This window comes from Aedes albopictus, chromosome 2, assembly GCF_035046485.1.
Source record: "Aedes albopictus strain Foshan chromosome 2, AalbF5, whole genome shotgun sequence".
Lineage (NCBI taxonomy): Eukaryota > Metazoa > Arthropoda > Insecta > Diptera > Culicidae > Aedes > Aedes albopictus.
Window position 1 is genome coordinate 151028094 of NC_085137.1, and position 26496 is coordinate 151054589.

The 26496-nt window shown below is 41.9% G+C and overlaps 2 protein-coding genes across 4 annotated transcripts in view; one reads left to right on the forward strand and one right to left on the reverse strand.

The window, feature by feature from the left end:
- The first annotated feature begins 3933 nt into the window (after window positions 1–3933).
- Window positions 3934–7548, forward strand: LOC109429344 (uncharacterized). The gene is made up of 2 exons (XM_019705248.3): window positions 3934–6053; window positions 6106–7548. Exons 1-2 carry the CDS (start codon window positions 5844–5846, stop codon window positions 6754–6756), a joined length of 861 nt encoding a protein of 286 aa, XP_019560793.2. The 5' UTR covers window positions 3934–5843; the 3' UTR covers window positions 6757–7548.
- Window positions 7549–14346: 6798 nt separating this feature from the next.
- LOC109429277 (nephrin-like) overlaps window positions 14347–26496 on the reverse strand; it is a 506653-nt gene continuing 494503 nt past the window's right edge. For all 3 annotated transcript variants that reach the window (XM_062850614.1, XM_062850613.1, XM_062850612.1), the window contains 4 exons: window positions 15903–16335; window positions 15468–15843; window positions 15282–15392; window positions 14347–15218 (listed from right to left, as the gene is read on the reverse strand). In XM_062850614.1, coding sequence (XP_062706598.1) covers window positions 14982–15218; window positions 15282–15392; window positions 15468–15843; window positions 15903–16335 — 1157 coding nt within the window. In that variant the 3' untranslated portion in view covers window positions 14347–14981. The remainder of the gene's footprint in view (window positions 15219–15281; window positions 15393–15467; window positions 15844–15902; window positions 16336–26496) is intronic.

Here is a 26496-nt window from a genome sequence, read left to right on the forward strand (position 1 = left end):
GACTTACTTAGTGAAATACGCGACCTGTTGACGCACAGATCTCGGATACGTTGGTTGCCACAAATTGTATAGCTGGTTGCATTTTGTTCTGATGAAGCGTTACCTTTTTAGTTCAGCTCATACTGTTTGCGAGCATTTATCGTTTTATTTCACTTTAGCACTTCACTTTCAGTATACAATAGCCATCACTCGTCCGCCAATGTTCTTCTGGATCGCTTCGTGGTGCGTCATCAGACCTTGGTTGGTTGAGATGACTACTGCTCCAGTGATGGTCGGCACCACTTGGATAGCGAATGGTAGCAGCTCTGCAGCTCTAAGTGGTCTTCTGTTGATGACCGCTACATTGTTTAAACACATCTTCTCTACTTTGAAGTTATTCTTTGACACTTTCTTCGCTACGATATGTCCTTCTTTTATTAGTAAAGACAAAAATTGTTCACTAATGTTCGACCTTGCCACGGAGATATTTCTGCTTCTCCTCACAAAAAGTTCATTCACTACGTTTGTTATCCCCTCCATTTTTCACTTCGTTAATCAGTTCAGGATCGTTACATCAGTTTTCCCCACTAAGCTCCTGTGTATGCTAATATTGGAGGACTCTGGAAGGGCTTCCGCTCTTTTGGCTACTACGTATCGTCAAATGTTCTTCACTGTTAAATGTAATTCGTTGGGGTGCGTTGCACTTCGCATCAGCTGATGGGTGGGCTGTACGGCAACAATTTTTCGCGAACCGCACTCGCAAGCGTTTTTATCGATTCACTCACTGCTTCGCATAGCGTAGCTACGACGATGACAACGGGGACGTGTGCATGCACTCTTCGATTGGTGCTGCTCGTGACTTGGATGTTTTACTTACGGTGCCAAGGAATTTTTAAAGAGGTTTTTCACGATCGCGCTGCGACACTGGCCAGTTCTTCTGCCTTTTTCTGTGTTTTCTTTTGTATATACTTTTTCACTGTATTGTACATAGTAATAGCAAATTGTACTGCTACTATTGCTGGTATTATCTGCAGCATTAGTTTATTTTCCTCGAATTTTTCAGAGTGTTCACTTTGCATGTTAATAATATCGATATGGCTGTCGCCATTATGCTCAACATGAGCTTTCGACTCTTCACTTCCCATTTTCAAATTGTTTTTGCAGACAACCCGGACAAAAAAAAAATTACTAAAATCACACTAGTTTGTTAAAATAGCGTTCTTCGCTAGCGTCATTTGTTCTCGAAACTCGATAAATTCTTCAATCACAATCATGGTTAAGTAAACTGTTGCTGCAAAACAAGCTATTGCACATAACCACATTTTCACATGTCCTTCCATTTGATTTATTTTCGAGTCACTACACTATTACATTACTACCCAATTTTCATATGTTATTCTTCGTTCTTTCTCGAAGATTGCAGGAATGTCGAACGGTCGCCATCTGGGGTTCGAAGTCTTAACTAAGATCTCGCATCGAACCGATCACACCAAATGTCTGTCCCGGGACAATTGGTGTACTAAAGGAACTTTGGTTCCTTCAGATTGAATTACTTTTGATTTGCAACTATTCCAATGACTAGCGGTGTCTGAAGATCAGAGCGCTATTGGAGGGTTTCGGTATGCCAGCAGACATTGAAACAAATAGTTTGATAGTCCAAAGAAGACTGCCGAGTTTATTGAAATCCTTCTTTTATATCATTTTACATTTGATTATTCTTATGGCCTAAAGGGTAAAACACCTGGGGTTGATGTTTATAAACAATATTTATGGCTTAAACTTCCGCGCGCCCATCCGATAGTATTTTGGTTAACTTGCGCTTTTTGGCTTGCGCTTTACGGTGACTAATGGGGTGTTATTGTAAATACGCTGATGGGTACGCGTTAGCTTGCCTTTGAATGGTTTGACAAATAATTAAGGTAATGCGGGAGTATGTCTAGTACAGTGTTTACATGACATATAACACAAATTTACATGATATATCGTGTTTTCGTACGCTCTATCGTGGCTTTGGCGTTCCTTCGCTGCTCTTTCTTCCTCCAGGAGTCATCTGTGATCCACTGCTTTCTCTGGGTGCGTAGTAGGCTGCGGCTTATTTTTCAAAAGTTGTTGAAACCTGGAATTCGTAAGCTCTTTTGGATTCAAATGACACAGAAAGAGAAACCTCTGAGTTTAAGCCAAAAATATTGAGATTTAGAGGTCGCGCAAACGCTTCAAAGTTGAATTTTCGAGTAATAAAAAGGTGTTTTCACTTCAAGTGCCGTAACTTTATCAATTTTCAATCGATATTCAATATTCTTTTTAATTTCTCACAAATTAAATTTCGAATAAACTTGTAGTACATCATTTTTTTCCAAAGTCACGCAAAATATGAGTTTTTGAAAATTTAACTTATTTTTTTCTTCTTTTTACAAAAAATAATAATTTTGGAGTCCTATAACTTTTTAACCGTTTGACCAATTTCAAATTTTTTGGCTTGCTTTTGTAGATATTCTTGTTGCCTATCTTTGTCCTGAACAAACTTTTCATCAAAGTAGTCATTTTTATGATACTTTTCACCAAAAACTGCCAAAACATGCCTTAAAACTTGATTTTTTCATGCAAATTCGGAGTTTTTGACGATTATTTACATTTTTTTTACTCCAAACCAGATACTTAACATATTTAGGTATATGGAACACATCGGAGGATTTTTTTTCAAATTTTTTTCCTCGCATTTCGAACATGAAAATATTTTTTGATTCAGAACTCTCTAAAAATTGAAGTTTAAGGCTTCCATATGATTATTGAGAACAGTGACAACCAGGGCGCGGAGGCTGAAACATTCCGCATTTCATCGTTCCCGCGTTTTTGCATTTTTCTTTGTGTTTTTAGTTCGTACTTGAGTGGAACGCTGATGGAAGAGTGAAAGGTCGACGGTCGTCAGTGACAAGCAGGGCGCGGAGGCTGAAACTTGCCGCATTTCGTCGTTCCCGCGTTTTCGTATTTTTCTTTGTGTTTTTTGTTCGCACTTTGTGTTAACGATCGACGATGGCTCGGTGGCAAGAGGCCACATTGCCCGCATCGTGGTGCTCGTGTTCGTCGTTATTCCGAGTTCGGAAATGCTAGTATCCAAGAGATTGTTTTTCAGTGCGTCGGGTATTCTCGCTTATGTATTTTTTTCGGATTCTTCGATGGACGATCGGAGAATCAGCGAGCGGTGTGAACGAGTGCACATTTAATATGGTTGGACCGTTTGCATGCTGAGACCAAAGCCAAACATAGAAAACCAGCTGGTCAGGATTACCCGGTGAGTTCGTTCCTTATTACTTTTTATATTTGAACATGACATATATGGGGATTTCGGAGGGGTAGCCTAAGGAAGTTAAATGAACTGGTTTCCGGGCAAATGTTCGTGGGGTGGCCAGACTTTGTCACGAGATAACAATTATCATGTTGTTTTCCGAAGGTCTCCAGTGAATTTAGCTTACCCTGCTACAACAAACCATCAGGTAGATCATTCCGTTCCGGTATGACTCTGCAGCCATAGGTAATCCTTGCGCTGATGGTGGGTACACAATCATCATCATCATCATCATCCATATGATTATTGAGAATATTTTTTTCACTTTGAGCCCGAAACTAAGCATGAAAACATTTAAAATTATGCCAAAAATCTGATTTTTCCAATAAAATACGTGTTTTTGAATGGTTTTTGGTATTTATCTATTTTGCAGTGCTGCGAAGTGTCAGTATCAACCGATGTTTAAAGCTGAAATTGAGATAGGTAACCACTCATTTTTCCATTTACCATCGGAGTATCAATTGACTAGCCTCTGATCATTCAATTGACATCAGCTCCAGCCTCAGTCAAGGCACATATCATTCAATTGAGCCCCAACTAGGAAGCATAAATGTGTGGTGTTGTAGGTTCAAAGCTTTTACCATCGTTGATGACGTCAAACCCGTCTTTTACGCTTGCACCTTCTGGAATATCCGCAGCACGGTTCTCTAGTTCCTCGACGAAGGACCTTTTCACCACAGCGTCTTCCAGTCGACGTGTGTTTAACCGGCGCCCGACTTTCTCCTCCTAGCAATACGCTACCGGATCTCACCGATTAGGAGATGATGGTCGGACGCAGTATCGGCGCTACGTTTGTTCCGAACATCATGAAGGCTCCATCTCCATTTTCGGCTGATGCAGATGTGGTCGATTTGATTTTCCGTGATGCCATCACAGGAAACCCATTATCACTTTGTGCCCTGGTCTATGGGGAATAAGCGATCCCCCCAATCACCATGTCATTGCTGCCACAAAACTCTGCAAACAGCTCTCCGTTCTCACTAATTTCTCCAAGGCCATGGCGTCCCATGATGCGCTTATATGTAGTCCTAGTTGTCGGAACCAAGCTTCGTGTTGAAGTCGCCCATGACGATCTTGATATCACCTTTCGGAGTCTTGTCCACGACAGCATTCAGTTGACTGTAAAAGTTCTCTGTATCTTGCAATTCGGCTGCATCGGTTGGCGCGTAACATTGAATCATGGTTAGGTTTCGAACACGTGTTCTGAATCTGGCCACAGTTATCCTCTCATTAAAAGATTTCCACTTCATAGCGCAGTTTCGAGTTCAAAAGGAATCGCTCAAGAAACTTCTTGAAGCGAACTTCGCTCAGTCCTAGGATCTCAAGCTTCATACGGCCTGCCTCATTGGTTAGTTGTGCCAGTTTACCCTGCTGGGCTAGGGTTAATACATTCCAAGTTCCAATTCTTGTCCGTTGTTTCGCACTAAAAGTCGTTGCCGTTGAATCAGTTCGTAATCTTTCATTTTCGGTTTCAGTAACGTTTTTTTTTGAGTTTCGGGAACAGTAGGTTGTTGGCCTAAGGTCCGCTATCCACCATGGTGAGGCTGCCACCTTAGGTATAGCTTCCGGTGGAGGAGCATTTCATACTCAGCCACTGGATGCCAGAACAGACGCTGTTTGAGCCGCACCTCCTTGGTGAACAGATACTCTACACGTACCTTCTTAATTTAGGTGAAGTCAGAAGGAACACAGTGCCCAGGCTCGCTGCACAACCAGCTAAGCACACAACTCTTGTCATCGCTTGACGCGTGGAATCATGAGTTGTGAGGACCAGAACTAAATATGTTGGACGTTCTTCTTATCGACTTATCGTTGTGCAGGCCATACACGGTATTTATTGATGTAAAGTTTACAAACATTTTTAGGACTGCCACGACATCAAATGTACCTTTATTCGAATGCTGATGTTGACAATATTTGTATTATTCATCCAATTTGCAATCAATCTTCATCTATAACTAACAATCTTAGAATGCCACTTGCATATTAACTCGACTTGCAAGAGGAATTTAAACAGTCTTGCGCGGTCTCGTAGCTGGACGAGAATCTAAGATAAACGCGACATTATTTCTTTATTGAGTCTCTGGCCCGGCGGCCAGGTTACAAGCTAACGCTTGTTAGCAGATTTCGTTCCCATTCCTGCGTAGAGTGTTGTCGACCAACCTCTTCTTTTGCTGCTGAATTTCTGTAGTAACTAACGACTTTTGGTGACATCTGCGAAGGAGCTCTACGTTGGAGATCCAGTTGTAAGACCATCATGCACAAATCATATGCAGGTAGCCATATGAGTGCTCTCCTTCACTGACCCACATAAAATTTCAACTTCTGAGCTAAACTAAAACAACCATATGAACGCTGCGTAGAGATGGATGTGGACAAATGCGTAACATTGTTATCTTATCAAGACGATTCCCCTGTGGATGATGTGCTCAGTTCATTCACCGTTTCGCTCAAATAAATACAATTGTTTGATGAAAGCAAACGCTTCAAAACTAGAGTTAAGCTGTGCCGTGGTGAAACGATGGAAGTTCAAGATCAGCTGAAGGCCATCCCCTCGGATGAATGGGTTCTACTGCGAGATATTTACAAACGTGACTGGCCTCGCCATCAGCTGGCATACAACACCATTCAAAATTATCTAAACTGGAATAAGATCGACCCGAAGATTAAGCAGCTACTGATACTGGGTTTGAACGACAGTTGGCAGGAGAATGGAACCTGCGTTATTCTGGTAAGTCAAATTCCAACTGTATTTCTTAATAATCACCAAACACATCTTCCAGGATCGCTACCAGATGTATGTTTACACAGTGGATGACTCCAACGATTCTTTGAAACGTGCGCTCCTTTTGATCGATTGGGACTATTCGTACAAGATGTGCTGCATCCCTATGCGCTACCACCCAGCCTTCCAAGAAGTTTTTGCAACCCTATCGATTGAACTATTGTGGGATCATCCTTGCGTTCTCTACGAACTTTCCAGGGAAGACAGTCGGAAACTGAGTTTGAACATCCCGAACGGTCTTCACACACAGCGACTGACCATCCGCCACGCAGCCTTCGCCAACGAAGTTTGGCCCCATCGATGTGAGGGATCGGAATACTTTCTGAAACGGCTGGCCGCGTGGAATCCATCGGTGGGACTGTTCAACGATGCGGGAGAATTGCGGGCGTGGTGCTTCAGCTGGCCGAACGGTGCCATTGGACCGTTGGAAGTGGTGAAAGAGCATCAACGGAAAGGTTACGGAAGCTTGATGGTCAGAGCAATTGCCCGGGAGATGGCAAACGCCGCCGGGCTGAACTGCTATGGAACGGCAATCACCGACAATGCGCAATCGAGAGGGATGTTTGAGAAACTGGGATTCAAGTTGGTGGATGGAGGTTGTTTCTACGCAAGGAATCGTTCAAGAAAGTTGGTGGAGTATGATCATTGAATTGGTTGGAAATAAAACTATGAAACAGTCGTCAGCGCAAGAATGGGTATATTCGCCTCACTCCATTCATATTCACTCCTCTTTGTTGAAGCGAATCGAGAAAGATGCAGCAAACGGATTGTCGTGATCAAACACGCAACCCCATCGTCAGTGAGAAGCGAAACGCAAACTGTTTGACATGGATATTCGTTGCCGATCGTCGCAGTTTGGATCGCAAGCGAATGAATGAATGGCGAATGATGGTGAGCGATTGAAGCGGCTATTATCATAACTAGAAGAGAATTTTTGCATGTAATGCATACATTTTTAGTGTATTGTTGTTGAAATGCTAGATTAGCAAAGAAAATAATAAACATTGTTTGAAAACTTCAAATATTCGTACGCGCAATATCACTCACGAATCGCATCACCGCTCGATCGCTTGCGATGCGAATGTGGACGAATGTTTAAATTCCAAGTGTGGCTTCCCACCGTTCGCCGGTGTTTGCTGTCGTCGCTGACAAGCAAACACACAAACTAAAGCGACAACCGTTTGCTGCTGACTGTATTCGAATGTGGAACCGATTTTTATTCTCTTAAGCTGAAATGAAAGATACCTACCTTGATACCTTGTTGGCTACAAAACAACTTTACTCCAACGCCGAGTGTATAGTAGAGCACCATGTTTGTCGGTCTTGGGCGATGTTCTTCCCGTTTCCCCAAACGTGTAGGGATCTCTTTCAATCGCGTGCAGCCAGCGCGTTCGCGGCCGCCCACGAAGTTGCCGACCTCTACCTGGTTCCCTGTTCTTCCGACATTCGCACTCTGTATCCAGCCCACTGCAGTCTACCGTATTTTATACGTTTCACAATATTCGAATCTCCGTACACTTGGTACAACTTGTGATTCATGCGTCTGCGCCTCACTCCATTTTCTTGTTACCCACCTAGAATTGTCCGCAGTACTTTGCGCTCAAAAACACCGAAAGCTTTTCAGTCTACCTCCATTAACGTCCATGCCTCGTGACCGTAGAGGGAAACCGGAAGAATCAGCGTCTAATATAGAGCGAATTTCGCTTGCGTTGCGCAATCCGTAAAAGGCCCTATTCGCAGCTGCAATACGGCTTTTCACTTCACGGGAAACGTCATTGTCGTGTCATCCAAGAAAAACAACAACTTCAAACACATCCCCATCAATCACTATCTCAGCACTAACACCACTAGGCCTGTCTTTGTCTCTACCCGCTGTCATGTACTTTGCCTCGGTAGAGTTAATCGCCAAGCTTATCCTCGCTGTCTGCCTCTTCAAAGGAGCATAAGCTTCCTCCACTGCCCTACGATCGATGCCGATGAGATCAATATCGTCCGCAAAGTCAAGGAGCATGTGCGACCGTGTGATGATAGTGCCATTCCTCTGCACGCCAGTCCTCCTGATCGCTTCTTCGAGTGCAATTTGGACAGCAATTTTGAAAGAGCATCACTCTGCTTCAATCCATCTAAGGCCACGCAAACGAAGTTGACACTTCGTCTGTCTGCGATCGAATCGACCCAAATACTTGATTTTGATCCATCCAGCGTTGCGTGTATCAGCCTAATTAGTTTCGCCGGAAAATCATGTTCTGCTCCGTCATTGATCGGCCCTCACGAAAACCAGCCTGATATTTGCCGACGGAGGGCTCCTCAAGAGGTCTCAGTATGTTGAACAGGACATCTCTCTGTAATTGGCACACTCTAGTCTGTGCCCTTTCTTGAAGATTGGGCATATGAGGTGTTGAGAACCACTGAACAATCTCTCAACTCTCGCCGCTCTGCTTGCTCGCCGATGGCATTTCAATATGCGATCGGTTGATGCACAAAAGCAGACTTTAGTTTTAGAAGTTCTGTAACCGTCATTGTATATGACACATTCTACCGTGACGTTACAACGTTTTGACGCCTTTTTTGTCAGATTTTTCGCTATAACTCGTAAGTTCGACCGTAAACCCTCAAATATTTTTTCATATTCGGATTCCTTGTAAAATTTCCAATAAGTATGATCTGTTGAACGGTTAGTTTTCATTGGAAAAGTATGTGAAAAAGGGGAATAAGTAGCGTGACGTTACAACGTTGTAACGTCACGCTACTCATTCCCATTTTCAACATACTTTACCGATGAAAACTAACCGTTCAACAGATCATACTTATTGGAAATTTTACAAGGAATCCGAATATGCAAAAATATTTGAGGGTTTACGGTCGAACTTACGAGTTATAGTGAAAAATCTGACAAAAAAGGCGTCAAAACGTTGTAACGTCACGGTAGAATGTGTCATATACGTGTCGCGTCATAATCATGTAATCTTTCATGTTAATAAAGCTACATTTTAATTTGTTTATTCGTTTACACTTGGAGTATCATTACACTACCATGTGTCTCGGCCACCCCGAACTCCAGGATGTAACATGAGGCCTTCAAGCCAACAGGTAGGCAATTCCTCAACTTCCCAAATCTGTACAATAATCTGGTGGAATGATTGATGTAGCTGCTCGCTTCCGTGCTTAAGAAGCTCGATCGGAATCTCGCCCTTCCCAGTAGCCTTGCTGTTTTTCAGTTTCTTACAGCCTTCTTAACCTCTTCCAGTGTTGGTGGTTCCACTAATTGACTATCATCCATTATGCTAATCCAGGAAATCCTTCACTACTGCTACCATTCAACAAATCATCGATGTGCTACTTCCATCTGGCTGCCACCATTGTTTTGTCTGTCACCAAGTTTCCTTTCCGGTCATTTCACATGGCGGGCACTGGCGCAGTCTTGTGCCGCGTACCATTGCATAAAACCTCCGCACATCGTTCCTGTGCATACTTTCCTGAGCTTCAGCTATCAGACTCTGTTCGTACTGAAAATAAAAGATATGATTTCCAAAAATCAGATTGTGACTTAGTCGGCACCATTCCGGGACATGGGCATCTGTAATCGGTTCCGGAAGGCGCCCACAGGTAAAACATATGTGCAGATTTTCATGAAGAGACTCGGTTCGACGGTTCAAATGCCGCGGTTTTTCATCTAGAAACTGACAAGCAGCACAATAATCAGCGCATTAGTGCATTGACCGTATCCAAGTATTCCGGAGCCGGTTCCGGTTAGACCCGGAGAGGACGTTTTTGGTTCACGTTTCTTCAGTATCGAGAAAAATGTGGTCACACTCCAGGGATTTTTCCCGGGATTCTGCAGGAAAATTTTTAGGAATTCCTCCTAGGATTCCTCGAGGATTGCTGCAGGACGTCTCCATAGATTTCTCCAGAATTTCTTGCAGGAATTCTTTCAAAGATTCCTTGCGGAATATTTCCAGAGATTTCTCCAAGGATGCCTCTAAGAATTCCTCTACTTTGAAATGCCTCCAGGGATTCTTCCTCATTTTTCCATTAATTCCTGCAGGATTTTCTCCAGGAATTACTCTAGGAATTCTTTCAGAAATTTCTCCAGGAATTCCTCCATGGACTCCTCCATGGATTCCTCCAGGGATTCATCCAGGTATTCTTCCAGGAATTTCACTGGAAATTCCTCCAGGGATTTCTGCAGGCTTTCTTCCAGGGAATTTTCTAGAAATTCCGTCAGAGGTTCCAGTAGGAATTTGTCCATGGATTCCTTCAAGGATGCCTCTATAGATTCCTTTAGGAATTCTCTCAGGAATTCTCCCAACAAATTTTTCAAGGATTCTTCCAGGAATTCTTCCAGGAATTCCTCCAAAAATTCCTCCAGGAATTCCTCCATGGATTGATCCAGTGATTCCTCCAGGGACTTGTCTAGGTATTACTTCATGATTTCTTCCAAGGATTTCTCCAAGGATTTTTCCATTTTATACATGGATAACTTCCATGATTCCTAAAAGAATGCGTTCAAGCACTCATCCAGCGGTTTCACTAGAAATTTCTCCTTCAGGAATTCTTCTAGTGGTTCCTTCAAGGATACTTCTGGGAATTCCTTCAGGAATTCCTCCGAAGATTCTTCCATTTTTTTTCTAGGGATTATTCCATGAATTTCTTCATGGATTCCTTCGTGTATTCCCTCAGTGATTCCTCCAGGAATTCCTCTAGGAATTTTTCCAGGAATTCCTCCGGTGATTCTTCCAGGGATTCCTCCAGATATACCACCTACTTAGGATGCCTCCTAGAATACTTCAAGGATTTCTCCAGGGAAACATACGCAGAGATGCGAATCGTCAGCATTCGCGCATCATCAAACACCGCGACCCAACCACGACAACAATATTCGCGCTCCATCAGGCAGGCTGGAGGCAATTTCGTGGCAATCGGCCGAAACTTGTGTGGCTTCGTGGCCGTGCGGCTAGTGTCACCAAGCATTTAGTCGCATTGTGTTAGGGAGCGCGTGTTCGATACCCGCCGCAGATGTCAGGAAAAGTTTTCGGCTGTGCCATTGGGCGTGCTAGTCCGTTGTCTAGTGTCGTACTTCCTTCAAAGAGCGTACAGCTTACTGGAAGCATTAAACGTGTCCGTATCTTTTTTAACTGTAGTGCGGAAATTTATAGATTCTTCCAGGGATTCCTTCAGAGATTCATTCAGAAGTCCCTCCAGGGATTTCTCCAGGAACTGCTCCAAGGATTCCTCCATGGATTCATTCAAGGATTCCTGCAGAGATTCTCCCACATTTTTTTCAGTGATGTATCGAAGAATTCTTCCAGGGATTCCTCCAGGGACGTCTTCAGGAGTTTCTGTAGGGATTGTTACATAAAAATCCAGGAATTTCTCCAGGATTTCATAAAGAGATTCCTCCAGGATTACCCCTAAACATTTTCCAAGAATTTCTCCAGGAACTCCTCCATAGATTCCTCCAGTGACTCATCTAGGGATTCTACTAGAAATTCTTTCAGGGATTCCTCTAGGTTTCTCCAGGAATTTCTCCAGGAATTACTCTAGGAATTCTTCCAGAAATTCCTCCAGGAATTCCTCAAAGGATTCTTACAAAAAATCCCCCAAGGGTTTCTCTAGGGATTCGACCAGGCATTCTCCCAGATATTTCACTAGAGGGATTCGTCCAGGGATCCCACTAGAAAATCCTCCAGGCATTCCTTCATGATTTCTTTCAGGGTTTTCTCCAAGGATGCCTCCAGGAGTTCCTCTAGAGATTCCTCCAGGAATTCATCCGGGGCTTCTTCTAACAAATTTTCCAGGGATTCCCCCAGTAATTCTTCCAGGAATTCCTCGAAGGATTTCTCCAAAATTTCCTCCATGGATTCCTCCAGTAATTCCTTCAGGGATTCGTCCAGGGATCTCACCAGAAAATCCTTCAGGTATTCCTCCAGGGATTTCTTTACGGATGCCTCTAGGAATTCCTCCAGGAACTGTTCCAAGGATTCTTTCATTTTTCCAGGGATTCCTCCAGGGATTCTTCCAGACATTTATCCAGCGGTTTCACTAGAAATTACTCCAGGGATTCCTTCAGGAATTCTTCTAGGGATTCCTTCAAGGATACTTCTGGATATTCCTTCAGGAGTTCCTCCGAAGATTCTTCCATTTTTTCTAGGCATTCTACCAGGAATTCTTTCAGGGATTCATTTGAAAGTTCCTTCAGGGATTCCTCCAGGAACTCCTACAAGAATTCTTCAGGGGATTCTTCCAGGAATTTTTCCAGATACTCCTCCAGAAATTCCTTGAGGAATTTCTTCAGGAATTCCTCCATATATTCTTCCAAAGGGTTCCTCTTAAAATACCTCATGGATTCCTCCAGGGATTCTTCCATGAATTCATTCAGAAGTTCCTCCTGAAATTTCTCCAGGAATTGCTCCAAGGATTCCTCAATGGATTCCTATAGGGATTTATCCAATGTTTCCTGAAGGGATTCTTCCACATTTTTTTCTGTGATTTCTCTGGGAATTTTTCAGGGATTTTTCCAGGGATTCTTCCAAGGATTCCTCAAAAAAAAATCCAAGGATTCCTCCAGGAATTCCTCCATGGATTCCTTCAGTGATTCATCCAAGAATTCTTCTAGGAATTTCACTAGAAATTCCTCCTGGGATTCCTGCAGGAATTCTTTCAGGGATTCCTCCAAGGATGCCTCTAGCAGTTCTTCCATGGATCCTTCACGAATACTTCCATTTTAAAAGGAATTCCTCCAGGGGTTTCTCCAGGGATTCCTCCAGGAATTCTCGAGCGATTCATCCAGGATTGCTCTAGCAATTTCTCCAAGGATTCCTGCTAGTATTACTTCTATGATTCCTCCAGGAATTTCTCCAGAGATTTATCCAGAAGTCTCAAAGATTTCCTCCAGGAATTGATTCAAGGATTCCTCTAAGATTTTTTTCTGGTATCCTTCCACATTTTTTTTTTTCAGAGATTCCTGCAAGGATCTCTCCAGAAACTCCTTCAGGGATTCCTGCAGGAGTTCTTCCAGGAATTCCTTAAAAGATTCTTAAATAAAATACAAGGATTCCTCCACGAATTCATCCAGGAATTCCTCCGGGAATTCCTCCAGTAATTCATCCAGGGATTCATCCAGAAATTCCTCTAAGGATTTCACTAGAATTTCCTTCAGGGATTCCTGCAGGATTTTTTCCAGGGATAATTCCAAAGATGTCTCTAGGAGTTCCTTCATGGATCCTCCAAGAATACTTTTACTATTTAAAAAAGGGGTTCCTCCAGGAATTCCTGCAGGAGTTCCTCCAGGGGTTTCTCCAGGGATTCCTCCAGGGATTCATCCAGGGATTCCTCGAAAGATTTATTCAGGAATTGCTCCAGGAATTTCTCCAAGGATTCCTGCTAGAATCACTTCTAGGATTCCTCCAGGAATTTCTGCAGAGATTTATCCAGGATTTCTCCAGGAACTGCTTCAAGGATCCCTCCAAGATTTTCTCCAAGTATTCTTCCACATTTTTTTCAGGGATTCCTCCAAGGATCTCTCCAGAAACTCTTTCAGGGATTCCTACAGAAATTCTTCCAAGGATGCCTTCAGGAGTTCTTTCAGGGATTCCTCTAGGAATCCATCCAGGGTTTCTTCGAAAAACTTTCCAGCGATTCCTCCAGAAATTCCTCCTGTGGGCCCCTTTCAAAACTGGTTAAAGATGGTCATGGTTCCTGAATGTCCCCGACTAAGCCTAAAAGAATGTACATCAGATGGTATTTATGAGCGCAGTATCATAACGTCCGAGGCCATAATGTTCCAGAACTTCATGGCGCATTTTTTTCGTGTCATAACGTCCGAACATGCACATACGCCACGAAGTCCAAGGAAAGAAGGCACATAGGATATTATGACGCATCCACTTTTGGACGCTATCACGCGAAAAAACGCGACTTATCGGCCGGGACAGTATGTCCTCGGACGTTATGATCCGGCCCCGTATATGTGTGTGTTGCGCCTTTAGTGTGTTCTTTAGATGGGTGGGGGTGGTGGTGATTAAAATTTGATAACAGAAGCGAGTGTCGAGCTGCTATTGAGATTTGCAAAGTATAAGCGAGGTGGGAATTCTTATTTTATCAATGCGTTCGTCGTGAATATGTTTGTTGGTGACATAAACACGATCGGTTGTAGCGTCGATGAAAAAAAGCAAAATGTTGATGCCAAGCCCTATTTATGTAAAGATGGTGATGGTGTACAAGACTGCCAGAAATAATTTCGTTGGAAAGGTTTTTGTATAAAACTCTCTTTATTGTACAAACAATCTTTGTTTTCATTCAATAATACTGTCAATAGCAATAATTTTCAATAATATATCTTTTAGGTACACTGCCATATTGAGTACAGATTTATTTATAATCATTATCTAATTAAATTTCCTAGCTTCGTTTTTTTTTCTTCTTCGTCGTCTTAAACATATTTCTAGCCCACGCATTCCACTAACGTCTCGTTTTGTTTTGCGTTTCGTTAAATTATTGTTTCCATTTTCATTTTTTTTTACTGTTCCACTATTTACACATCTCTTGATATTCGCGTATGCGTTTCCGTTGGCGAAGGGGAAAGAGTCCACGATCAACCCGCGGATCAATTTTGGTTTCTTATTTGTAACGTCCACAGCACTTAAGCACATTCAAAACTTACTGGCTAAACACAAAACAGGTTGCGGACACTTTCGGGGGTAGAAAAATGATCATTTGGTTCGATTTGTTCAGGATTTGTCCTATTTCCCATGGGTTGATGGATTGCGATTCGTAAGTAATTGTGCCACGGCGTGAGTAAGGGATTGCTTCGTTTGTTTTTGGAGGGGGCGGGTATGACGCGACGGGCGGCTCCTAGATGAGAGTCCTTCGATATCACACACAGCTCTCCGGAACGTGGTTCGTCATCAGGAAGTCCTCAATTCCTTTCAGGTTGATTTCCGCCTCGGAGATGTCTTCGTCCTTGAAGCTCACGATGGTGGTCGTTGCCGTCGAGGAGGACGTGGCCGTCATCGATACCGGCGGGGGCAGCCGAACCGTTTTCGGCTTGAAGGAAATGTCCGAGTTCATTGGGATCAGCTCTTCCTGGTGGATGTCGGTCAGACGGGGGTACTGGAATGGGGAAGATCGTTAAATAATGTTGATGTTGATCGTTACTTGTCATTGGTTACTTACGGGTATTAGGTCGGGATCTTGTTCGTCGTCAATGGTTTCGATCTTATTTCTAGTTTTTATACTATTACCCATGCTACTTTTCCATTTGGAAGCCTTTTGAGATTTGTCCTTCTGAAAAATAAAGAAGCCAGATATGTTTCCAGGCACAGGCAGTCAGTGGTTGAAATCCCCAATCACAATACCTACCTTGGGTTGATCCATCAACAGCAGCGTGTTTTTGGACTCCTCCGTGTAACGTTTTTCCTTATCAATAGTTTGCTTAAGTCTTTTCGATTTCAGATAAATTCTTACAACTATAACGACTATGATGAGCACGATGGTCAGCAGCAGTCCGATCAGGATCGGCGTAAGCAGCGTCGATTTTTTGCCATCGGTTTGCTCCTGCTCCTCGACGGCCGGAATGAACAGGTCAGTGATGAACACTCCCGGACTGCGGCCCTTCTGATTTACGGCGTAGACGAACAGCTTCAGCGAGTCCGGCTGGTGGACGTTTGGCAGTTGCTCCCTGAGGGAAACGAACGACGTGGAAAAGGTTGGCTCCTCGTGGTTTGTCAGGTTGATGCTGAAATACGATATTTGAGTCTTGATTCCTTGAAACTTAATGCTACAAAAACAACTTACACAAACCCCGGATTCCGATTGGACATCATCTCCAGCACGAACTTCTGCCTCAAGCCACCATCGTACCCGGCGTGGCAGTAGACGTCCACCTTGGAACTGCTATTCGTCCAATCGCAATTGATTACCGACGTTGGCAACCCTGCAGTGATCAACTGGAATATACACGGCTCAGCCATCGTTCCGATTTCGTTCGTTCCCCAGCAGGACAGCGTTCCATAGTCCCGATCCGATTCGGGTGTGTACTCCAGCTGACTGCTGGTGCCATTGTTGGAGAACCGGTCCGGGTCGATTTCGATCACTTCTTCGGAGTTCTCGAACCGCCAGTAGAACCGGCTTGCGTTGGGATGTGCCACTATATTACAACTAACTAGCACCGTTTCGCCCATCGAGACGCCCAGGCTGATGATTTTGTCGGTGGTGCAGAAGGGGGCATCTGTTGGTAAGAAAATGCAAATGATTAAATATAGTATTTTAAGTTTGTTTTGGTGTAAAGCAAATTTTGGTAGAAAAAACAAAGAAGAACATGGTTTTCCGGCGAAACTAGTGAGGTGATAGGGTAAGGACCACCTATTAGTTCTATAAAAAGGAAAAGTTGGCGAGGTTATGAAAAGGAAACACGTAGTTTAAATTTGAGCAGCTTTGGTTGGTTGTTCAATACATCATATTAACAGATAATAACCATATTTAATGAGTCTCCACTCTCCAGTTAGCCTAGTGGTTAAGGCTATGAAACGTCAATCCGGAGACGGCGGGTTCAATTCCCGTCCCAGGCGGGAACATTGTTGTGACTCCCTGGGCATACAGTATCATTGCCCTTGCCTCACAATATACAAATTCGTGCAATTGCAAGCAAAGAGAGCCCTTCAATAACTGTGGGAACGCAAAGCCACAAAGAAGAAGAAGAACCTCCACGAATTCCTCCAGCAACTTCTCCAGGAATTTCTCCAGGGATTCCTCCAGGAATTCTTCCAGGGATTCCTCCAGGAATTCCTCCAGGGTTTCTTCTAGGAATTCCTCCAATGATTTCTACTAGAATTTCTCCAGAAATTTCTCCAGGAATTCCTTTAGGAATCCCTCCAGGAATTCTTTTGCGGATTCTTCCAGGAATTCTTTTGCGGATTCCTCCAGGAATTCCTTCTGGGATTCCTCCAGGAATTCCTTCCGGGAGTCCTCCAAGAATTCCTTCCGGGAGTCCTCCAGGAATTCCTTCCGGGATTTCTCCAGGAATTCCTTCCGGGATTCCTCCAGGAATTCGTCCCAGGATTCCTCCGGGAATTCCTTCAGGGATTCCTCCAAAAATTCGTCCCAGGACTTCTCCAGGAATTTCTCCCAGGATTCCTTCAGGAATACCTCCCAGGATTCTTCCAGGAATTCCTTCAGGGATTCCTCCAGGAATTCATTCAGGGATTCCTCCAGGGATTCCTTCAGGGATTCCTCCAGGAATTCCTTCAGGGATTCCTCCAGGAATTCCTCCCGGGATTCCTCCAGGGATTCTCCCAGTAATTCTTCTAGAAATCCCTTCGGGGATTATCCGGAAATTTCTTCAGGGATTTCTCCAGGAATTCCTTCAGAGATTCTTTCAGGGATTCCTCCAGGAATTCCTTCAGGGAATCTCACAGGAATTCCTCCCAGGATTCTTCCAGGGGTTCCTCCAGGAGATCCTTCAGGGATTCCTCCAGGAATTCCTTCAGGGATTCCTCCAGAAATTTCTTCAGGGATTTCTCCAGGAATTCCTTCAGGGATTCTTTCAGGGATTCCTCCAGGAATTCCTTCAGGAATTCCCCCAGGAATTCCTCCCAGGATTCCTCCAGGAATTCCTTTAGGGATCCCTCCAGACATTCCTCTAGGAGATCCTTCAGGGATTCCTCCAGGAATTCCTTCTGGGGAATTCCTTTAGGGATTCCTCCAGGAATTTCTCAAAAGATTCCTCCAGGATTTTCTCCAGGGATTCCTCCTGGAACTCCTCAAGGGATTCATCCAGGAATTCCTTCAAGGATTTCTCCAGGAATTCTTTCAGGGATTCATCCAGGAGTTCCTTCAGGGATTCCTCCAGGAATTCCTTTAGGGATTCCTCCAGGAATTGCTCCAGGGATTCCTCCAGGAATTCCTCCAGGGACTCCTCCAGGAATTCCTTTAGGAATTTCTTCAGGGATTCCTCCAGGAATTTCTACAGGGATTCCTCCAGAGATTCCTCCGGGGATTCCTCAAGGTGTTCCTCCAGGGATTCCTCCAGGGATTCCTCCAAGGGTTCCTACTAGGATTCCTCCAGGAATTCCTCCAGGATTTCCTTCAGGAATTCATCCAGGACTTTCTCCAGGGATTCCTCCAGCAATTCTTTCAGGAATTCATCCAGCAATTCCTCCAGAAGTTTCTCCAGGAATTTCTCCAGCGATTCCTCCAGGTTTTTCTCCGGGGTTTCCTTCAGGTTTCCTCCAAGATTTCATCCAGGGAATCCTCCAGGGATGACTTCATGAATTCTTCTAGCTATTTCTTAAGAAATTCCTCCAAAGATTCCTCCAGAAATTCCTCCAACGACTTCTTCAGAAATTTATCCAGGATTACCTCCAGGACTTTTTTTCAGAAGTTTCTCAAGGAATTTCTCCAAGAATTCATCCAGGATTTTTTTTCCAGGTATTCCTCCAGGAATTTCTCCAGGAATACCTCCAGGGATTTCTCCAGGTTTGCCTCCAGAAATTCCTCCATGAGTTTATCCAGGAATTTCCCTAAAAGTTTCTCCGGGAATTTCTCCAGAGATTGCTCTAGGTTTTACTCCTGGTTTTCCTTCAGCTATTCCTCCTGATTTTCCTCCAGGTTTTCTTCCAGTTTTTCTTCCAGTTTTTCTTCCAGTTTTTCTCCCAGGGAATGCTCCAGGGATTCCTCAAGGAATTTCTCTAGGTATTCCTTTAGGGTTTCCTCCAAGGATTCCTGCAGGAATTCCTCCAAAGACTTCACCAGGGAGTCCTCCAAGGAATCCCTAATGTGTTTATGCAGGAATCCCAAGAAACACAACATGTTTTATATTAGTTTAAAATACACCTTTCATACCTAATGCACTGTATTTTTACTGTATTATTGACTTAATACCCAACACTTATATACTCAAAACAGCGCAAAAAATGGCGGCTTATAAAACATCTTACAGGTTATATAAGATGTATTGTAATACACCAATAGTACTATCATGGTGCATTCTAACCAACTCTTTAATATCGATTGGTTGAAATCAAGTATTTTGTTTATTGTTCTACTTGCAGAATATGCATATAAAACAATCATATTTGTAAGTTAGAATCAAGCTAATTTAAAGTGGTACAATCTGTAAAACACATTTATATTGCTTATCATTTCAACTTTTGTAATTAGGCTATTTTAATGTTATATAGCTTGAATAATCCACTTATATTACCTGTTGTTAGTACTGTGAAACTGACGGTATGTAAAGTGAGGAATTGAACAGTAAAACGAAAAAAAACATAAACAAAAACAAAATTATTTGTTTTTTTTTTCGATAATGTAAACAATTTTTCAAGCATGGAAAACTATTTCCAAGTGATGGAGTTGGTATGATATTTTTATATTTCAGACAACGCATTAAATAAAGACTTAAACCCAGTGGCGTAAGTAGTGTTTTATTCGCGCTTCAGGATTTATGGAGAAACTTATAATTTCACTCGTGCATAATTCATGCGCCACTAAGCTGAGTTCAAAAAATGAGGCCTAAATCAGCCATTCGATGCGATATGATTATTTTTTAATAATCCACACAAAAACGCAATATGGCAGATAATTTATGGAGCATACAGCGCCGTTCAAAATATTTTGTATAATGGTAAGTCTACAGTCATAATTATAATTTAAGTTCATGTTTCATTACTGACTGACTATGATTTATGGAAAATCGAGTATCATGAAACAAAACGTTTTATTCAATATGATCAATGAATCTAAATTATAAGATTGTAATTAAATTACATATTTTAATTTTGTACCGATTCATTTCCTCGGTACTGTTATTTGTCACATTTTTCTGATGAGATGAAAAGAAACAGAAAACATTTCAACAATTTTGTCGTTCCAATTCAGAAATAGGTTGAAATTGCTTCGAAATTATGTCTCACGAGCAACTCTAAAACATATTTATCAAGAAATTGTTATAACGTTTATAATACGTCTTGAAAACATATTCTCTACAAACATACCTATTAGTGTATTTTGCAATCACCATTACAACTTGAAAATAACTACATTACAATTGTTTTCCTGGTCTGGCCAAATCTGTCAAAACGTCACAATTGATTCAACAATAAAGACAAATTGATCTGCTGTTCGTTGATCCACAAGTTCGTTAATGTTTTACAGATTCCGCGGGATTTTGCCATTCGCAGTGAACCATCATCGATTAATCCGGAACAGCTTGTCCATGAATATGTTCATGTTCATGAATTAGGAGAATTGGCCTACAGCTCGGCAACGCGATTAATGACAACGAATCAAACGAGATTGGAACATTGGAAGTCTCGGTGGTAGATGTGAGTAGATTTTGTCGAAAGGTTCCTGGCTGCTGATTTGAACAATCTAATGAAGCAAAGCACCAGATCAAGTTAACCGGCCGAATGCTTTTCAGATTTGTGACTGTTGAGTTAACAAGTTCATGAGAGTAGTAGGTTGTACATTTAATTTAATAAACGTTGTGGAACGGTATATGATAAGTGGACCGGGTGAAGTCACAGCCGCAGCGTTCAGGAAAAAAAGCGCGGAGACGCTTTCTTCCTGGAAGTTTAGCTAGTTTTCGAGCTATTGATAGCATTGGAACCTAACCAGTACAACTCAATTCTGACGAACTTTCTGCCGTAGGTATATTTACCCCAACAGCAATGTGATGGCCTTCGTGAATAAATCGCATAACCCAACAGACACGACAAGATCACCGCATTATCAAATCGCAAAGTTTTAGAGTGTAAACATAAACATTGATGGTTGTCAAAATTGAATAATGATTTATGGCTAATGTTCTAGAATTGTTGAATAATTGCATTATCAACATATTTCTTCATGTTATAAAGCCATGTATATTTGTTTGCTCTTTGTAACCAGCCAACGTAAAGAAAGCTTCGAAATAACATCAGATGTTTTCGGATGCTCTCATAAAGCAATTATAAAACATCATTTGAAATTTTGATTTCCCAAGATGTTTTCAGTGTTACTTGGGATTTCTCCAGAATTTTCTCCAGAATTTTTTACAGGAATTTCTCAAGGAAATCCTCCAGGGATCCCTCCAGGGAATCCTCCAGAGAATCCTTCAGAAATTCCTGTTGCGATTCCTCAAGGAATTTCTGCAGGGGTTTCTCCAGCCTTTTCTCCATGAATTCCTCCAAAGACTTCAACAGGAATTCCTCAAGGATTCCTTCAGGGATTCCTCCAGGAGTTTCTGCAGGAGTTTTTCCTGGATTTTCTCCAGGAATTTTGCAGAAATCCTCAAAGAATTCCTCAGGGGATTTCTTCAATGATTCCTCCAAGTGTACCTCCAGGAATTTTCTCAGTAAATCCTCCATGAATTCCTCATTTCCATGCATTCCTCTAGGAATTTCTCCAGAGATTCCTCCAGGAGTATCTCCAGGAATTTCTCTGGGAATTTCTCCAGGATTTTCTCCATGAATACTTCTTGGGATTTCTCCAGGTTTGCCTTCAAGAATGCTTCCAGGAGTGTCTCCAGGGATTCCTCCAGGAATTTCTCCAGAAGTTTCTCCAGGAATTTCTCCAAGGATTCTTCCAGTTTTTTTTCAGGTTTCCCGCCAGTTTTTCTTCCAGGATTCTTTAGGGTTTCCTCCATGGATTTCTCCAGGGATTCCTCCAAAGACTTCACCAGGAATTCCTCCAGGGATTCCTTCAGGTATTCTTTTAGGAGTTTCTGCAAGAATAACTCCAGGATTTTCTCCAGGATTTTTTCCAGGAATTTCTTAAGGAATTCTTCCAGGGATTCCTCTTGGGATTTCTCCAGGCTTTCCTCTAGGTTTTCTTCCTTTAGGTTTCATCAGGGATTCCTCCAAGGATTCCATCAGGAATTCCTCCAGGAGTTTCTGCAGGAATTTCTCCAGGATATTTTTCAGGAATTTCTCCAGGGAAACCTCCAGAGAATCCTCCTGGGATTCCTGTTGGGATTACTCCAGGAATTTCTGCAGGGATTTTTCCAGCATTTTCATTTAGAAGTTCCTCCAGGAAATCCTTCATGGCTTCTTCCAGGAATTTATACAAGTTATCACGCCGAGGACCTGGGATCGAATCCCACTCCCAACAAACTCGCAAAATGTGAGTTCTTCCTTCGGAAGGGAAGTAAAGCGTGGGTCCCGAGCTGAACTAGCCTAGGCTTAAAAATCTCGTTAATACAGATAAAAAAAAATCTGCAAGAATTTCTACATTTTTGCAGGTATCCTCAAGGAGTTCCTCCAAGGATTCCTTCAAGGATTCTGCAAAGTACACCTCCAGGGATTGCTCTAGTAATTCTTCCATGAAATCCTCGTTTCCTGCACGATTTTCTCAAGAGATTCCTCCATGAATTCCTTTAGGAATTCCTCCAAGTATACCTCCACGAATTCCTCCAGGGATTTCTCGGAAAAAAAACCTCCAGGGATTCCTTCAAGGGTTCTTGCAGGTATGCCTGCAGGTATTCCTCCAGTACATCCTCCAGGGATTCCTCCAGAGATTCCTTCAAGAATTCCTCCAGGGATTTTCCAGAGATTGCTTCAGGATTCCTCCAGGAATGCCACCAGGAATTCCTCCAGGGATTCTTTCAGGTTTCTCCCCAGAGAGTTCTCCTGGAATATCTCTTGGAATCCCTTCAGGAAGTTTTGAGGGAATTCCTCTCGGGATTCCTCCAGGTTTTCTCCCATGGAGTTCTCCAGGAATTTCTCTAGGAGTTCCTGCAGGAGTTCCTCTAGGAATTTCTACAGCAATTCCGTCAGTAATTCTTCCAAGGCTTCTTCAAGGAATTTCTCCTGCAATTATCCTAGTATTTCTCCAGGAATTTCTTCAGGGATTCCTTGAGGGATCGGCACCACATTGAATTATAAGCACTATTTTTCATGCATTTAGTAACCTAACCAATCATTATGTTCAGAATTACCGTAAAATGGGGTATCTTTGATAATGCGGGTAACTTTGATAGTACGGCAGGCATTGTGTAATTTATCTTATAACTATGATTCCTTCAACCAGTTAAGAAAAAGGTAAACGTATATCAATTCTATACATGTGAAAGTTCATCTTAGACGAATTTTCATTGAAATCTAGTTGATATACAACTTTTTGGACAAAAAATAAAAATTGTTGATATTTTTGTCATTTATCAACCCCTTCAAACAATCTGCTATACGACTTCCTTAAAACTATTTTTTCAATAAATGTACTCTTATTCTCGATAGATTCATCATAGTAGATTCAAAATCTGGCCTTGAATCTCTTAACGAAGTGTGTTTTTATGAAATGGAAGCAATTTTGTAAATTGGGATATTAATCTCCACGCCTAAAAGTATGCAATGTCCTTGTAATTTCATGTAGATAAATATGTGTTGTTCAAAATTGGTAATAAAACATTAAAAAACTACTCAAAAATAGAAAACTAACCATGAATAGCATGTAATCATATGTTGATGTACCGTTAAGCATTTATTATTACAAAGATAATGATTTTTGATAGCTTAATTTATTGTGTTTTGCACTTAATACTCCGCAAACTTATTTTTATATGTAGAATATAGTAAAAAATCAATGTTTTGATATAAAAATTCTATCTAATATATTCCACAAGCCTTCTCTCATCATGTTCATACTCCTAAGATTTCAATCTGTGATTATTTTTTTTAGATTTGATGTGTTTTTAGGGCATTATCAAAGTTACCCCAAAATGAAAATCTGATTTTCGATTATATGAAAAACCAAAAGTTATCCAAAATATTTCAGATTATCGAATCTTTTAATTGCAATTGATAACTGATACCCTAGTACTTGTTTTAAAAATATAAAACTCGGGGAAATATTGTTACATGTAAAAATATTGAGAAAATTCTCTGAAAAACTATCAAAGTTACTCCATTTTACGGTACTGAATAACAATGACGACTAATGCAGCAAACTAAAAACATGCACCATCTTCAAAGTTTTCCATGCTTCGTTTTGGCATACACTATATCATTTGGATATCTTATGTTACTTTTATAAATTTTCATCTGTATTAACGAGATTTTCAGCCCTAGGCTAGTTCATCTTGGGACCCACGCTTCACTTCCTTTTCAAAGGAAGAACTTACATTCTGCGAGTTTTGTCGGGAGTGGGAATCAATCCCTGGTCCTCGGCATGATAGTTACGTGCTGTAACCATCACACCAGGTCCGCTCCTTGTCCGCTGTTTCTATGTAGCGATTATGAAATACTTTTTGAAGGACTAGGAATTACTAGAAAATTTTTCAGAAGAGTTTCTGAAGGAATCTTTGGAGGAATGTCTATAGGAATTCCTATATCATTTTATGAAAGAATCTTCCGAGGGTTTCTCTAAAAAAAATATCAAAGAAGGAACTTCAAAAGGAACTTTGGAGGAATTTCTAAATGAATCTTTAGAAGATTTTATAAAGAAATGCCTGGAAGATCTTTTGCTGGAAGGTTAGGGGAATTTTCTAGAATCCCTGGAAGATTTGTTTAAAAAAATCGCTGGAGAAATTTCTAAATCCATAGACGATTTGCTTAAAGACACTGTGTACAGAATTTTGAAGGAATACATAAAGGAATAACAGAAAAAATCCTTGAAGAAAACTCCAGCGAAATCTGTGAGGGATCTTGAGATGAAAACTCAAGAAACTGAAGGAATTTTTGGAGAAGTTCGTCGAGATTTTCCGAAGCAATGAAATTCCTCAAGTTATGTAAATGTGACAATCATTTTGCTCCTAATCCCAAAAGGATAACTTCCGCTGAAGAAAATGGCTCATCATTCAGAGCCGTAGCGTGGTCCCACGGCGCCCTTGGCAAGCATCCAGCTTGGCGCCCCACGACAATTGGACATTGTTAATTTGCAAAAGCTTGTATTTATTTTTTTTCGGAGTTTCTTTAAATACCGTCGTGCCGGGCTTCTTTATACACTTTTTCATGGTTTTTCAACTTTATGACATAATAACTCCCAGAGTAGCGAATGGATTTCCTCAATTTTTACACACGATAAGATGTGTGCAAAATTTGAACTAAATCCACCAATAAACAAAAAAGTTGATCTTACACCAATCGGACACATCTCATATAGAACCGGATGGGGGTTATTTTGGACATTTTGAACTATAACAAAACTGCATTTAAAATTCCAGGGTTATTAACCCTCAAGAGGATACCTTAAATGAAGGTCCGTTTTGGGACCCTGGGGTCCATTGGACCCCAACATATATTCTCGCGTATCTCGTGATCCTTACTTTTTGAAAGGGTGATGTTTTCAGCAAAGATGTTAGGAAAGTCATGGCCTATCTAGTGATGAACTATTTAGTTCGGGAAGTTTCCGCTAGGTGGTGCTAGTGAGCATTGAAAAATGCCCCCAATCAACAGGATATAACGCACCTAAAAAGCGGACAAGGACAAGACGTACCGAAACAATAGGGTAAATCGCACTGCTGTAGACGAGTAGACATATATGTCCAGCGGGTCAAAAGGGGTCATTCAAATATTACGTAACGCAAAGGAGTGGGAGGGGGTCTAGCGCTTTGTTACGTTTCATTCAAAATTTTCCATACAAAAGTTGTTACACGGAGAAGGGAGGAGCCCTTAAGCTGTCAAATTTTGCGTTTCGTAATATTTGAATAAACCCAAGAGGAATCAGAGACAAACAGACGTAACACTATTAAAATTTAAATCTCATATATCGCAGGATCCTGATCACTTATATAGATATGATGTCTTCGGCAAAGTTGTTTGGTTGGTCAAGAACTTATAGATTATGGACCGTTTGATTCGATATTCCACCACTAGGCAGTGCTAGATAGCATGCACATTTTTTATCTCATAATATCTCAGGATCCTGATTTCTCAGAAAAATGGTGTCTTGGTTGTTGGGTAGGTCAAAAATGTTCAGTTGATGAGCCATTTGATACGAACTCTCCTATTGGGAGATGCTGTTGCGGGATAATTATTATTTATAGAGATGGTGTCTACAGCTGTTATTTGGCAGGACATGGACCTACCGAATATAGACACTATAGAATCTACAGACACTCTTTGGCGAGCGTTCGTGCGAGACAGTCGCAACTTTTCGTTCGTCCGGTTTGTCTCCCGATACTATCCAGTTCGGTGGCTTTTTCCAGTGCTAGTTTTCCGAGTGATCAAGTGTTGAAGTGAAAATCCCTAGTGGGACGCGTGCGGTTGGCTAGGCCACAATTTTTGCCGCAAAAGTTCGTTTAGTTTGAGTAAAGTTCACGTTTTCATTTTATCACGTGGCGCATTGACCGATTATCGAGCACATCAGTGCAGCACCCCCCGCACACCGCGCCGCTCGCGCGGCCGTGATCGGCTTCTTCCAGTGAGTACCCAAGCTCATCGTCGTCGACAGCAGCAGCCCACCGAGAGAAGAG